Here is a 16,162-nt window from a genome sequence, read left to right as displayed (position 1 = left end):
CTCCTGAATCCGAACTGCTCTGGCCGGATGAAGTCATTTAGGTAGGGAACTAATCTGGAAAGGAGAAGCTTCTCGAAGAGCTTAGAGATAGTGGGGAGGAGTGATATGGGGCGGAAGTTCTGTGGGAACAGGCGGGATTTTCCAGGTTTGGGAATGAGAATGACTTTGGCCACCTTCCAGCTAGCCGGGAAGTGATGCAATCGGACGGCGCTGTTGAACATACTAACCAGGCAATTCAGCAGTGATGCAGGGGCAGCGAGTAGGGCTCTGTTACCAATTCTATCCAGTCCGGGAGCTTTCCTCGGTTTGGATTTTTTGATGAACGCCTCTACTTCCTCCAGGGTGAACTGCTCCAGCTCCTCCTCAGGCTCCATACTGAAGAAGTGTTCAAGAGTTTCCTCCACGTGCTCGCAGTGGTCCTCATTGTAGATGTCTGCGTTTGGCCTGAACTGTTCCTCCATGGTGTCAGCAAAGGCCTCTGCTTTGTCCATGGCGGAATAGGCCAGGCCTCGCTGTCCGTGGAGGGGCTGGTTGGTCGGTTTCTCGCTGCGCAAGATCTTCGCCGTTTTCCAAGCGCTGCCGTCCTCCAACTCCAGGCCAGAGAGATAGGAGTTCCACGTCTCGGTCCTGTAGTCGAACAGCATCCGCTTGACGATGTTACACTGGGCGTTGAAGGCTCGTTTAGCAACTGGCTGCCGGGTTAGTTGCCAGATGCGTCGCAGGCGTCTTCGTTTGTCCACCGCGGCTCGGATGATGGCAGGCAGTGCTGATCTGGTGTGCGGGGGGCGACCAGGTCGAGACGCTTCCACCAAGCTGTCCGAGATTGCGGTGTGCAATTCTGAAACATAGACGTCAAGCTCGTTGGGCGTCGCTGCTGGGGGTGGGGGCTGGAGTCGTTCGCTCAGGAGGCCACTGTAGCGTTCCCAGTCCGTCCTAACTGACAAGCCAGTGGGTGGAGTTTTTGAGACTGGGGATGTGGCTATTGTCGCCAGTACGGGTAGGTGGTCAGATGACAGGTCGTTGGCTACGCTTAAGTCCACCTGATGTTGGAGTTCCTTGAACAGGAAGAGGTCCAGCACGTCAGGGAGGGCGTTGAGTCGCGGTGGGTAATACGTGGGGTCTACAGGTGCTACCACCTGCGTATCCTCCCGCTGATCCACGTAGTCTCGAAGGCGTCGTCCCTTGGTGTTTGGCCTTCTGCTGTGCCACGACGCGTGCTTGGCATTTAAGTCCCCGCCAATGATGACAGAGTCTCCATAGCCAAACAGGGCGTCTAGCTCAGCCGGGCGAAGCACTGCGTTCGGAGCGCAGTAAGCAGAGAAGATGTGTATCTCGGCTCCACTTGCATTCACCGCTATTCCTGTGGACTCGAGGTCAGTAGTGGCGACGGTGATGGGTCTGTGCACAACTCTCCGGTGGACCAGGATGGCAGTGCCTCCGCCAGGGTTTCTTCTTCCACGCGGTGGCCTGTCCGTCCGGTATGTTTGGTAGCCTGGAACGTTGAACACAGAGCCGGGCTGAAGGTGTGTTTCCGTTAGGAGCAGCACATCCACGTCGTGGTCGGTGGCAAACAAGTGGAGTTCATTTTTTCGGGACATCACTCCATTCGCATTCCAGACAACCAGTCTTAAGTGTCTATCCATGGACCAGGAGTTCCTGGAATGAGACAAGAATGGCTGCAAGCAGCTCATTGGGTGTTTTGCTGGTGTCGGTCACGATTGTGACTAATGTCGATATCCACTTGAACACTGCCGCGTGGGACAAGTATCCCGGCTGATTAGGTGTCTCATCAGCAGTGCTGCTCCGTTGAGTAGGTTGGTATGCAGTGTGGTGTCTATCTGCAGGTGCAGGCTGGGTTTCCCTTGTCCGCTCTTCTGCCTCTTCGGCCTTCTCCTCTTCATCGCGGTTTACACGGCTGCTTGATGGCTTACGGCGGCCGGAACGACCTCTATTTCTCCTCCTCTGCGGTTTGGGAGCTTGGGGGATGGCCATATCCAGGGGTGCTGTAGGTGCAGCTGGGGCTGCAGGTGCAGCTGGGGCTTCAGGAGCTGCAGTAGCTTGGGGGGGATTGGCGGCAGTTGAGCTCTGTGCGGCGGGGATTGATGGCTCTGCCCGAGATTCGGGTGCTGCATTGCCTCGGTTTTGAGGTGCCGGCGTGTCAGGGCGGAGCCGCGGGCTGGCTAGCACATCCGCGTACCTACGGCCTGCGATGTGGTTTGTAGGGCGGATCTGCGGTTTTCCTGCGGTCGGGCGTGGAGCTGGACCTCTCTGTTGGCGTTGTGGTGCCTCTCGGCGGTGTAGCGCGCCCAGGGCGCGTTTGTGCGCCGCGCAGCCCCTGTAGCTCGCAGGGTGGTCGCCTCCACAGTTGGCACATTTGCACCGGTTCTCCTTAGGCAGCGTGCAGGACTTGACCTCATGGCCTCCTCCACACCTGACGCAGCGTGCTGGTAGGTGACAGTTCCTGGAACTGTGGTTAAATTGTTGGCAGTTGAAACACTGCGGCAGTCCTTGCCTTGGCGCGAATTGGCTCACAGTGATTCTGACGCCCAACAGTTGAGTCAGCTGCCAGATCTGAGTCCAGCTGCCAGTCTTCTTGAAACGAATGTAGAAACTATTCGTTTGGTGGCGACCAGCCTGGTCACGGCGCTGGAGTGGAGCGACGTGGGTTGGAGTGAAACCTAGGTCGCGGAGCTCATCTGCAATGTCCTCAGTGGCGGTCCAGGCAGGCAGCCCCCTGACAACTGTCTTCAGTTCCTGCTCCTCTCGTAGACTGAAGGTGTGGAAGGACAGCTTGGAGTCCAGCAGTTCCCTCTGCGCGGTCCTGAAGCATAGCTCGCTGGAGCACAGGATATGTAGGCGGGTGCCTACATATTTAGCTTCAAATTGGCAGCCAGCGTCCCTTAGCCGGCGAAATAGCGGCGTCCACGCGGTTACGCCTTGGACAACTAAAGGAGGGATCCTTTGTTTGCGGCGCTCGCCGACAGCAGGTTCTCGTGCCTGTGGAATTGTGCAGGCGTTTGATGAGCTGGAGGCGTTTGAGGCGCGTCTCCCTCTCTTCCTGGTGTGCACGGCCTGCCATTGTTCGTCTTCACCGTTGTGCGGATCGGAGGTGGCCGGCGCGTCTTCACTGGGGTGGGGTTCTACTTCCATCTCGGAGTAGTGTAGTTAGTCCCGCCAGGCAGGGCAGCGGTGTTGGTAGGCGCTGATTATTGATCGGTGGGTGGGTGGGCGGGCGGGAGCCCCGCCACAGGTACCGTTAGCTTCCGCTAGCTACGGACCACGTGGCGACCAAGAATGCTTACACACTAACAATTGATATAATACCTAACAGTTATAATGGTTGATCTTACAAACTATTGTATATACACAAAACTTAACATCACTGTTAACAATTCTTAAGCGGAATAAAATTACTAGAATACTATAATATAATATGTTGAGTATTAAGAGTAATAAATAAATAAAGAATATCAATAAGTAAACACGAGGCGCTTCGCCAAAGGACAAGTCCTATGCTATTACACTATAATAATATAATATTAATAATAATTACAATTCTATATTAACAATTATGTTATGATAATAGAGTTTCTTGCTGCATTTAGGAAATTATTTAGTCCATGATTAATTTCGGCTAATGTCTCGGATGCAGGCAAACTGTTTCACTGTGTTGAGATATTTGTAAAACAAGTTTACTAAACTAACACACAGGCAGGGCAGCGGCGCGTGTAGGCGCCGAGTATTGATCGGTTGTTGGGCGGGCGGGCGGGAGTACCGTTACAAGTACCGTTAGCTTCCGCTGGCTCCGGACCACGTGGCGACCAAGAATGTTTTGCACACTTACAGTTGGTGTATTGGTTATCTTACAAACTACTACACTGTACAAAAAACTTAGCTAACATTGTTAACAATTCATATGTGTATTAATAACAAGACTACAATAATAAATATGTTAATTAATGAGAATGATAAATAAACACGTTGCGTTCCGCCAAAAGGCAAGTCTGGTGTTATTACACTACGTAAATAACAAGTTTAGTAACACTATTTGATAATTGTTTATAGTGTGCAAATAGGATTTAGTTCCGACAGAGTTCCATGTGGGACAAACACTAAACTTCTCCTTATAAAAGGGAATAGTTAAGGGCAGAACAAAAGTCTAAAATAAATATAATAGTTGGGAAAAATTGTTAGTTTGTAAAGTACTAATGTTAGAACTCACAAATAGCAGGGCAGCGATGAATGGTTAATCCAAAAACAGCACAGCGCCACACTAACACATGGTGTCACTAGGAAATAGGCACAATTTTAAACAACACTGTGAGTAAACCACAAACAAGGCACAAACTGAGCGGAGCGAAAGCGCGGCACGTCCGAGCAGTACGGCGGGTGAGACGAGAGTGATAGAAGCCGTGGCCTGAAATTCGGGGTTACCTCGAATCCGGGCGTCGCGCGAGCGCGGCCAATCGCGTTCGAGCTGCCACCCTATTGGTCGCGCTCGCGCGACGCCAGATATCCAGCTTAGAGCCTTTTTTAGAATTTTGGCCTATACTCCCGGTACAAACCAGCGACTCAGGATGCCACCGAAAGCGAGCGGAAAAGCCGTCAAGAAGGCCGGCAAGGCCCAGAAGAACATCACCAAGGGCGACAAGAAGAAGAAGCGCAGGAGGAAGGAGAGTTATGCCATCTACATCTACAAGGTGCTGAAACAGGTCCACCCCGACACCGGCGTCTCCAGCAAGGCCATGTCCATCATGAACAGCTTCGTGAACGACATATTCGAGCGCATAGCCGCCGAAGCTTCCCGCCTGGCCCACTACAACAAGCGGTCGACCATCACGTCGCGGGAGATCCAGACCGCCGTCAGGCTCCTGTTGCCCGGCGAGTTGGCCAAGCACGCCGTGAGCGAGGGTACCAAGGCCGTGACCAAGTACACCAGCTCCAAGTAAGCCGGCCGGCAGGCCAGCGCCCCGCAACGAGCGAGCCCGCTCCGCACAAACGGCCTTTCTAAAGGCCACCAATAACTCTTTCGTTTTCGCTTATTTTACCGCTTATTGTTGTAAAACCGATGTAAACCTGGTTGTTTCAAGTCGCTCTCGACTATATTTTCTATCGAAAATACCAAATTTATGACTTTGTGCTCGTCATAAATATTTTATTCCAGGAATTTTTTTTTTTTTTTTTTTTTTTCAATTCCTTTTTTTCTTTTTAAACATAGTCCGATTTCACTGTAAAATTGTATAATTTTTCTGTTTATTTATTTATTTTTTTTCTCAAACAAACACTGAGTTTACAATAAAAAAAAAAAAAAAAAAAAAAAAAAAAAAAAAAAAAAAAAAATACGTCAATTGCAATTCGATCGAAAACCATAGTTTCTGTCATGTTTTATACACATGACTTCTAATATTAACCAAGAACCGTTGAACTCTGATTAAACATAACTTGTAATTTTCGCTTATTTTACCGCTTTTAGTTGTGTAAACATTGGAATTCTGTTATTATGTTGGCTAAAACAAGCAACTCTCGACTTGTTTTATATTGAAATTACCTATTTAAGTTATTTTTAAATACAATCTTTAAACTTTAAACATTAAATTTACAAATACGGTAATCGCCCAATTGATCTGATCGTTCGTTATTCATAGTATTCGTAATGTTTTATACAATTCAATATAAGAGCCGAAAGTTACACTTGAAAATTTATATTTTATCGAAATACCACTAGTTTTAAGTACAGGTCGATTTAGATTACAACAAGATACACGTTAAATACCGTTTTTTAGTTTTAAAACGGTATTTAAACAGGTGAAATCGTGTGATAAAGTCATCTAGTGTACAGTGCGCATGTGCGTGGAGATAGAATATATAGAGTGAACTGTTAACACGCTTATATAGGTAGGAGGTGGCTTGACTTGATTGGTCGGTCACTATTCGACCAATCAGAGTGTACGTATCCGTTAACATTGATAATTCTCCCGGTTTCTAGTTACTACGGTGAAATAGAGTTGTCACCGACGGTTTACTTACAATTGTCGATACCTGGACAGGTTGTAAATTTGAAAATAATAAGGAATAACGTAGAAAATACATATAAAACAGACAGGTGAGTGGATATACTGCAGATCCGAGTCCTGTAGCTGTAGCGCCAGAGAGTTGTCTGTTAACAAGTGTAAATCTGCTCGGTCTAGCGAACCTGATTGCGATTGCTTGATTCATACCACTGTAATGTGATCCAAGTCAGTGTATTTTAAGTTTAAAATGGGTATTTTCCAGTATGTCCCCGCATTCTCTATTTTAATTTATATAAGTTAGATTACGTTTATTAGATTAAGTTTACGAGTTTATTAATTTCCGTACGAAAAAAAAAAAAAAAAAACACACAACATTAGTAATGAAACATGTTTAAAACAATATAGCCTACTATTCTGAATTTAACAAAATTTTCAGAATGGGTCAGATCACGCGATGCTTGCCCGCTGCGCAGCGCTTCGCGCTGCTTGCTCTTTTAGAAAAAAAATTTACTCGAGCTTGCAAACTCCAAGCCCAGATCAAGCGGCGCGCGTTTATCACTGATATTTAATCCACGTTTTTATCCGTTTACAACTAATTACGTTAAATTTAATTAGCGTGGATAACAGCAAATTTACATATTTACTTCGTTACAATCACCGAATATTCGCTGATTCTTCTATTTTTCAAATTTACTAAACGACCTTTAAAATTATTGAACTATACACGTATAAAGTATATTTATAACTGAATAAGTGATTTTTATTTGTTGCAATTGCAAATCACTATGACTACAAACTAAATGTAAACTGTTAACATATTCCAGTGAATATCGCAATATGTGGGGTTGACAGTGCTTGTAATTAACAAAATTTATCTATCAACTTACTATTCTATGCGACATTTGGAATTTATATCACACTTTGAATATAAAATAATAATTATTGTAAACTGAATCATTGTTGTGTTTTGCTATAATATATAAACAATACTACACTGTTAAATGAACTGTTAACATAGTTCCAGTGAAAATCGCGAGCGGTCGGAGGTTTGACAGAAGTTCGTAATACAGGAAAAGAATAGAAAATCAATCTGCTCTTTATAATAATACCGAAAGAACAATAGCAAACAGTTGTAATTTGTAAACACAGTGAATTCGCTGTAGTAAGTAGGATTAATATATAAATATAAATGATATTTGCAAATAAAATTGATGATAATGTAAACGATTACTGTAACAAAATAAAAGAAAAAGTTTGTAATAAATCAATGTACAAGTGATTGGTTTTCTAGCCACAGAAATATGCTGTAAAACGACTAAATTAGAGAGAAAAGGTTTAGATTTCGTGTTTAAAACTAATTTTAAAATGACAAAGACGGTGAATTTAAGTTAAGATTGTATAATAGACAATAAAGAGAAGTGATATTTTATTTTATACAGTTAATTAGAGTGAAAACAACTAACTAAAGTGTACAGTAAAATGTGTTAATTATTAATATAAATAAATATATATATATATATATATATATATATATATTTTGAAGACCAGTAATTAGTTATAAATAGATATAAATTGACGCACACTGTTTAGTATTTGAATAAACTGTTATTATTCGATAACATCAATTGGCAAAAAAGTGTTATATATTCGTGTACATTATTAAATTTTTATGTAATTTGTGATGGTAATAATGACAGTTTTACTAATAATTAGCATAGTAATTACTAGATACATGTCGGAAATATACGACAAGAGTGAGAAATAGGATTATTAAAGTCGTAAACTGTGAAAACGAGTGATATTGTGGTGGCCTTTAAAAAGGCCGTTTGTGGGAGCCGGGCGGGCGGCTTTGTGTCGCGCGTTGGCGGGCGACTTAGGCCTTCTTCTCGGTCTTCTTGGGCAGGAGCACGGCCTGGATGTTTGGCAGTACACCTCCCTGGGCGATGGTGACACCGGACAGGAGCTTGTTCAGCTCCTCGTCATTCCTGATGGCCAGCTGAAGGTGACGGGGAATGATCCTGGTCTTCTTGTTGTCACGGGCCGCGTTACCGGCCAACTCGAGAACCTCGGCGGCGAGATACTCCATGACGGCGGCCAGGTAGACCGGAGCTCCGGCACCCACTCGCTCGGCGTAGTTGCCCTTGCGGAGCAGACGGTGGATCCTGCCGACCGGGAACTGAAGACCGGCCCTGGACGAGCGGGACTTTGCCTTTCCCTTCACTTTACCGCCTTTGCCTCGTCCTGACATGTTGCGCTGTACTCGGTTGCGGGGATACAGATAGAAGCCGTGGCCTGAAATTCGGGGTTACCTCGAATCCGGGCGTCGCGCGAGCGCGGCCAATCGCGTTCGAGCTGCCACCCTATTGGTCGCGCTCGCGCGACGCCAGATATCCAGCTTAGAGCCTTTTTTAGAATTTTGGCCTATCATTCTGCTCCGAGACGTGGACGAGTCAACAACTCTACTAGAGCGACACCAACCACGATGAAGATGGATGAAGAGGGATCTGCCTCGGCGGTCCCAGTTGGCGGAGCCGGTTTACCGGAGCCGCTGGCGACACTACTGGGGTCCCGCGCGGCTTGCCAAGCGGGCCCCAGCGCTGTCTGCCCAAATGGCCTTTTACAAGGCCAACCAACCGCTGGACGTCCCAGCAACACCATTCCACCCGGGACGGGAGATCAGGGCCCGGGTGAAGTCCGGTTTTTACCGGAGTCCTGTCTTGCGATGTGCCAGGTGAGCCCGCCCCGGTCAGCCGACCGGGCCGCGGGATCCCAGCACCGCACTGCTGCTCAGGCCAGCACACATATTCCACCCGGGACTTGTCAGGGCCCGGGTGAAGTCCGGACTACCCCGGAAAGCTGCCAGGGTGCAGCGACTAAGTGCCAGGGGAACCTGCGCCGGTCTGAGGCCCAAAAAGGCCTTTCTAAAGGCCACTCTACAACACCGGGGATCTCAACCCCAGTGGCCCAGACCATGATGCCAGCTACCCCTGGGGCCAATTCCGGCTCATCAGGCCGTCCTGCCGCGGGTCTGCGGAAGCGGCAAGCGGCCCCAGCTCCGTCTCTTCCGCCGAAGAATCGACGGACGGACACCGCTGCCGGAGAAGACATGGAGGTTGAGCGGGGCCCCCGCATTCCTCCCATCATCATGGACGTCCCCAAAGGATGGGGCAGCCACGCAGTGACTTTGAAACAGCTGGTTGGGGGCGACTTGGAGGCAGTCTGCACCGCACGGACCCTGCGGCTGAAGACTAACACCGTGGCCCACTTCCGACAACTCCAGAGGTATCTGCAAGAACAAAACCTCAAATTTCACACTTTCGCTATGACCACCGAGCGACTCCTCAAGGTGGTCATAAAGGGGCTACCAGCCACCCTGTCGCCTGAGGAAATAACGGAGGCTTTACATGGAGAAAACCTCGGAATCGTGGAGGCCAAACTCCTGAAAACAAGCCGAGGAAAACCGACCAGCCTGTGGCTCATTACACTCCGCGGAGGAGACGGACTCCGGCCTCCAACTGACGTCTACAGTGTCAGATCACTCTTTTACTGTAGACTGGAGGTCCGGAAATATACCAGGCCTAGTGGACCCGTCCAATGCCACCGCTGCCAAGGATTTGGACACGGCTCGAGTCACTGCCATCGGGAACTTCGGTGTGTCCGCTGTGGTGATGGCCACCCTTCAAGCCTCTGCCTGAAAGAATCCACGACCCCGGCGAGATGCTGCAACTGTGGAGAGGCTCATGCGGCAAACTACAGGGGTTGCTCAAGCTTTAAGAGTGAGAGACAGCTCTCCTATGCTGCCGCTGCAAAGAGGACTCGGAGGCCTGAACCTTCCAGGGCCGAGCCTCCAAAGCCCCGGGAAGCTCCTGACACTGCCCCTGCTGCCCCTGCTGACGACATCGCAGAGCCCTCCACTGACAGCCGAGAAGACGAGGACTTCGAGGTGGTTCGACGTCGCCGACACCGACCTGCTCGGAAGCCGGAAAATCGGAGAGCTCGTCCTGCCGCGAAAACCCCCATCTCCGAGCCGCGAGACCTTACACGATCAGAGAGCCCGAGGAAAGAAGCCGTACCAGCCCCTGTGAGACCTGAGAGGAGACCAGCCCTACCCAGGCCCACTCCGAAACCTCGCTTGGAACTGCCAAAGATGGCTGCTAGCGCAGAACCTCAGGCCCAGCCGCCCACACAAAACAACATGCCGACCTCTCAGCCTGCTGCCCGTATTCCCGAGGAACTCAAGGCAGGGATATCACAGTTTCTCTCCCAGCTGACCAGCATGGTGGCGATGATGTCACGCCTCATGGACATGTTGTCCGCCACCATGCATGGGTAAGCTGAGAGTTGTCAGCTGGAACGCCGACGGGCTGGCAGATAAGCGGCTGGAACTCAGCCAACTACTGACGGAAATGGATGTGGACGTCGCTCTTCTCCAGGAGACCCACTTCAGGACGACAGACCGCTTCAGCATCCCCAACTACCAGGTGTACCGCACCGACAGGCAGCTCCAGAACATCCGACCCAGCGGAGGCTCGGCGATCCTAGTACATCGACGAGTGACTCACCGACTCCTGGCAGCAGTCCCTGCCCCAGGAATCGAGATCACTCGGGTTGCCGTCCAGTACAGTGGAACTGAACTGGAGATCGCCTCCGTGTATAATCCGCCTCAGCGGATCATCCAGCCACGCTGCCTCGATGCCCTGCTGCGACCTGGCTCCCCTGCACTTGTTGCCGGGGACCTGAACGCCAAACACCTGGACTGGGGATGCCGGAACACCAATTCCACCGGCAGAGACCTCCACCGTCTCCTGGAAAACCGACTCCACATCCGACTACTGACACCCGAGGAGCCCACCCACTACAACTACAATGGGCGACACCTCCCGGACATACTGGATATCGGTCTAGCTGGCTCGCTGGACGGACACATCGAGGTGTTTGCAGTGTCTGATCTCTCATCAGACCACGTGCCAGTTGTTTTTGACTTCCCGGACGACGGAGCTCCATCCTATCCTCCTACTCGTCCCAACAAGATCAACTGGCACCACTATGCAAACCACCTCGCTGACCGACATCGGCCACCACCAACTCCTGCCGAGTCACCGGACCAGCTAGACCGACAGGTACTCGACTTGACCACCACCCTCCAGGAGGCTATGACGGCCTCGTCATCCCCTCTCTCCCGGACCGACTTCACTCCACCTCTGCCCGAGGAGCTGAGAGAGGAGATACGTCTTCGACGCAGACTGCGAAGGGAGTATCAGCAGTCCCGTTGTCCCCACGCCAAGCAGACCTTCAACCGCCAGGCCAGGAAGTGCTCTCGTCTCCTGGCGGAACACAGAGCGGCTGCGTGGGATGACTTCGTGGAACATCAAGCTGACGGTGGTGTCGGCGGCATCTGGAAAATCTCCAGGGCCCTCCGAGGGGAGAAGAAGACCAACCGGCCACTCCATGGCCAGCGTGGCATTGTCTACTCCCCTGAAGATCGAGCGGAGGCCTTCGCCGACACCATGGAAGACCAATTCTCCCCACACGCGGATGTCTACGACGAGGACACCTGTGAGACCATCGAAGACTTCCTGGAGGGATACCAACCCGACGAAGACGACCCACTGCCCACTGTGACTACACTTGAAGTGCAAGACCACATTCGCCGCCTTCGCCCGAAGAAGGCCCCTGGCCCGGACTCCTTGGGAACTCCAGCGTTGAAGAACCTGCCGGCTTGGGTGATCGTCACGATCACCTGCATCTTCAACTCATGCCTTCGCCTGGCCCACTTCCCGACCACCTGGAAGGATGCCAAGGTGATCGTGATACCCAAGCCCGGCAAGGACCCTCTCTTCCCGGAGAACCACAGGCCGATCTCCCTCCTGCCTGTGCTCTCCAAAATCCTGGAGAAGATCGTCCTAGCGAGATTTCCCGAGGAGTTCTTCGCGTCTATCAGGACAGAACAATTCGGCTTCCGCACCGGCCACTCCACCACCCTTCAGCTCCGCAGAGTCCTGAACAACATCACCGGAGCTGTAGGGAGGAAGCACCACTCCACTTCGGTCCTGATAGACGTGAGCAAAGCCTTCGACAAGGTGTGGCACGAGGGACTGCTCTTCAAGTTGACATCGTCACCGTTGCCTGGCAGGATCTTCAGGCTGCTCCGCAGCTATCTCCACCTCCGGACCTTCTCCGTCAGCGTTGCCCGATCCACCTCCACGACCCGCCCAGTGACATCTGGTGTGCCACAAGGATCGGTCCTCGGCCCGATCCTGTACCTGTGGTACACTAACGACTTTCCGGTCGCTCCGAGAGTGCAGCTGTCCCTGTACGCGGACGATGCGCTCCTCACGGCCACGTCTGCCAACCTGAGGATGGCTGGATTCTACATCCAGCGGCAGCTGCACCTACTGGAGCCCTGGTTGACCAAGTGGAGGATTAAGGTCAACGTTGACAAATGTGAAGCCATAAACTTCACGAGGACAAGGAGACAAGCGGACGGCCGTCACCTGACACTCAACGGTGGCGACATACCATGGAAGACGTCAGTCAAGTACCTGGGGGTACTTCTGGACTCCAAGCTGACCTTCACTCCCCACGTCAAGAGGATCTGCGGTCAAGCAAGGAAGGGCATCGGCAGCATCGGCCCCCTGCTCAACTCCACGAAGCTACCGACCAGGACGAAAGTCCTGCTCTACACGGCTCTGATACGACCAGTGCTCACTTATGCGGCCCCAGCATGGTACAACCTCACCTGCAAGACCGCTCGGAGGCAGCTGCTCGCTGTCCAGAGCGTTTGTCTCCGGCGGGCCACTGGGTCGCCCTGGTTCGTGAGGAACACCGTGGTCAGGGCTTCGTCCAACGTTCCTACCATCAGGAGCTTCGTGGAAGGCCTGACATCGAGCCTCGAAGAAGCAGCAGATTCCTCTCCGTGGGATCACATCCGTGAGCTTCGAGCCCAGGAGGTCCCCCAACTGCGTCTTCCAATGGACGACTGACGACATAGAACGACTACGACTACAACACGACATTCACCCCACTGACAGGTAGCGAAAGCTACTAGGGCTTCGACCCTTGCGACACAAGGTAAAAAGCCTAACCGGCAGAGGCCTTGAGAGAAGTGGGGGATCCACCCCCCCACAGTCACAGCGACCTGACCTGACCTGATTTCGGCCTATACTCCCGGCGTACACCAGCGACTCAGGATGCCACCGAAAGCGAGCGGAAAAGCCGTCAAGAAGGCCGGCAAGGCCCAGAAGAAACATCACCAAGGGCGACAAGAAGAAGAAGCGCAGGAGGAAGGAGAGTTTTATGCCATCTACATCTACAAGGTACTGAAACAGGTCCATCCCCGACACCCGCGTCTCCAGCAAGGCCATGTCCATCATGAACAGCTTCGTGAACGACATATTCGAGCGCATAGCCGCCGAAGCTTCCCGCCCTGGCCCACTACAACAAGCGGTCGACCATCACGTCGCGGGAGATCCAGACCGCCGTCAGGCTCCTGTTGCCCGGCGAGTTGGCCAAGCACGCCGTGAGCGAGGGTACCAAGGCCGTGACCAAGTACACCAGCTCCAAGTAAGCCGGCCGGCAGGCCAGCGCCCCGCAACGAGCGAGCCCGCTCCGCACAAACGGCCTTTCTAAAGGCCACCAATAACTCTTTCGTTTTCGCTTATTTTACCGCTTATTGTTTGTAAAACCGATGTAAACCTGGTTGTTTCAAGTCGCTCTCGACTATATTTTTCTATCGAAAATACCAAATTTATATGACTTTGTGCTCGTCATAAATATTTTATTCCAGGAATTTTTTTTTATTTTCTTTTCAATTCCTTTTTTCTTTTTAAACGTAGCCCCGATTTCACTGTAAAATTGTATAATTTTCTGTTTATTTATTTATTTTCAAACAAACACTGAGTTTACAATAAAAAAAAAAAAAAAAAAAAAAAAAAAAAAAAGCTTTCGTCCTGGTCGGTAGCTTCGTGGAGTTGAGCAGGGGGCCGATGCTGCCGATGCCCTTCCTTGCTTGACCGCAGATCCTCTTGACGTGGGGAGTGAAGGTCAGCTTGGAGTCCAGAAGTACCCCCAGGTACTTGACTGACGTCTTCCATGGTATGTCGCCACCGTTGAGTGTCAGGTGACGGCCGTCCGCTTGTCTCCTTGTCCTCGTGAAGTTTATGGCTTCACATTTGTCAACGTTGACCTTAATCCTCCACTTGGTCAACCAGGGCTCCAGTAGGTGCAGCTGCCGCTGGATGTAGAATCCAGCCATCCTCAGGTTGGCAGACGTGGCCGTGAGGAGCGCATCGTCCGCGTACAGGGACAGCTGCACTCTCGGAGCGACCGGAAAGTCGTTAGTGTACCACAGGTACAGGATCGGGCCGAGGACCGATCCTTGTGGCACACCAGATGTCACTGGGCGGGTCGTGGAGGTGGATCGGGCAACGCTGACGGAGAAGGTCCGGAGGTGGAGATAGCTGCGGAGCAGCCTGAAGATCCTGCCAGGCAACGGTGACGATGTCAACTTGAAGAGCAGTCCCTCGTGCCACACCTTGTCGAAGGCTTTGCTCACGTCTATCAGGACCGAAGTGGAGTGGTGCTTCCTCCCTACAGCTCCGGTGATGTTGTTCAGGACTCTGCGGAGCTGAAGGGTGGTGGAGTGGCCGGTGCGGAAGCCGAATTGTTCTGTCCTGATAGACGCGAAGAACTCCTCGGGAAATCTCGCTAGGACGATCTTCTCCAGGATTTTGGAGAGCACAGGCAGGAGGGAGATCGGCCTGTGGTTCTCCGGGAAGAGAGGGTCCTTGCCGGGCTTGGGTATCACGATCACCTTGGCATCCTTCCAGGTGGTCGGGAAGTGGGCCAGGCGAAGGCATGAGTTGAAGATGCAGGTGATCGTGACGATCACCCAAGCCGGCAGGTTCTTCAACGCTGGAGTTCCCAAGGAGTCCGGGCCAGGGGCCTTCTTCGGGCGAAGGCGGCGAATGTGGTCTTGCACTTCAAGTGTAGTCACAGTGGGCAGTGGGTCGTCTTCGTCGGGTTGGTATCCCTCCAGGAAGTCTTCGATGGTCTCACAGGTGTCCTCGTCGTAGACATCCGCGTGTGGGGAGAATTGGTCTTCCATGGTGTCGGCGAAGGCCTCCGCTCGATCTTCAGGGGAGTAGACAATGCCACGCTGGCCATGGAGTGGCCGGTTGGTCTTCTTCTCCCCTCGGAGGGCCCTGGAGATTTTCCAGATGCCGCCGACACCACCGTCAGCTTGATGTTCCACGAAGTCATCCCACGCAGCCGCTCTGTGTTCCGCCAGGAGACGAGAGCACTTCCTGGCCTGGCGGTTGAAGGTCTGCTTGGCGTGGGGACAACGGGACTGCTGATACTCCCTTCGCAGTCTGCGTCGAAGACGTATCTCCTCTCTCAGCTCCTCGGGCAGAGGTGGAGTGAAGTCGGTCCGGGAGAGAGGGGATGACGAGGCCGTCATAGCCTCCTGGAGGGTGGTGGTCAAGTCGAGTACCTGTCGGTCTAGCTGGTCCGGTGACTCGGCAGGAGTTGGTGGTGGCCGATGTCGGTCAGCGAGGTGGTTTGCATAGTGGTGCCAGTTGATCTTGTTGGGACGAGTAGGAGGATAGGATGGAGCTCCGTCGTCCGGGAAGTCAAAAACAACTGGCACGTGGTCTGATGAGAGATCAGACACTGCAAACACCTCGATGTGTCCGTCCAGCGAGCCAGCTAGACCGATATCCAGTATGTCCGGGAGGTGTCGCCCATTGTAGTTGTAGTGGGTGGGCTCCTCGGGTGTCAGTAGTCGGATGTGGAGTCGGTTTTCCAGGAGACGGTGGAGGTCTCTGCCGGTGGAATTGGTGTTCCGGCATCCCCAGTCCAGGTGTTTGGCGTTCAGGTCCCCGGCAACAAGTGCAGGGGAGCCAGGTCGCAGCAGGGCATCGAGGCAGCGTGGCTGGATGATCCGCTGAGGCGGATTATACACGGAGGCGATCTCCAGTTCAGTTTCCACTGTACTGGACGGCAACCCGAGTGATCTCGATTCCTGGGGCAGGGACTGCTGCCAGGAGTCGGTGAGTCACTCGTCGATGTACTAGGATCGCCGAGCCTCCGCTGGGTCGGATGTTCTGGAGCTGCCTGTCGGTGCGGTACACCTGGTAGTTGGGGATGCT

The 16,162-nt window shown here is 51.8% G+C and overlaps 3 protein-coding genes and 1 pseudogene across 3 annotated transcripts; 3 read left to right on the top strand and 1 right to left on the bottom strand.

Moving 5' to 3' along the window:
- Window positions 1-4,541: 4,541 nt before the first annotated feature.
- Window positions 4,542-5,021, top strand: LOC124372196 (histone H2B). Its single transcript, XM_046830564.1, has one exon. The coding sequence runs from the start codon at window positions 4,578-4,580 to the stop codon at window positions 4,947-4,949; it is 372 nt and encodes a 123-aa protein (XP_046686520.1). The 5' UTR covers window positions 4,542-4,577; the 3' UTR covers window positions 4,950-5,021.
- A 2,794-nt stretch (window positions 5,022-7,815) lies between these two features.
- On the bottom strand, window positions 7,816-8,300 carry LOC124372199 (histone H2A). The gene has a single exon (XM_046830567.1). The coding sequence runs from the start codon at window positions 8,257-8,259 to the stop codon at window positions 7,885-7,887; it is 375 nt and encodes a 124-aa protein (XP_046686523.1). The 5' UTR covers window positions 8,260-8,300; the 3' UTR covers window positions 7,816-7,884.
- A 4,901-nt stretch (window positions 8,301-13,201) lies between these two features.
- On the top strand, window positions 13,202-13,373 carry LOC124372200 (annotated as a pseudogene).
- Window positions 13,374-13,650, top strand: LOC124372208 (histone H2B-like). The gene is given in 2 exon segments (XM_046830574.1): window positions 13,374-13,436; window positions 13,438-13,650. Coding segments are annotated over 2 exon segments (204 nt in total). The 3' UTR covers window positions 13,579-13,650.
- The last annotated feature ends 2,512 nt before the right edge of the window (window positions 13,651-16,162 follow it).

The sequence above is a fragment of the Homalodisca vitripennis genome, unplaced genomic scaffold (assembly GCF_021130785.1).
Source record: "Homalodisca vitripennis isolate AUS2020 unplaced genomic scaffold, UT_GWSS_2.1 ScUCBcl_2739;HRSCAF=7798, whole genome shotgun sequence".
NCBI lineage: Eukaryota > Metazoa > Arthropoda > Insecta > Hemiptera > Cicadellidae > Homalodisca > Homalodisca vitripennis.
Note: the sequence above shows the minus strand (reverse complement) of the source record. Positions and strands in the feature narration are given on the sequence as shown.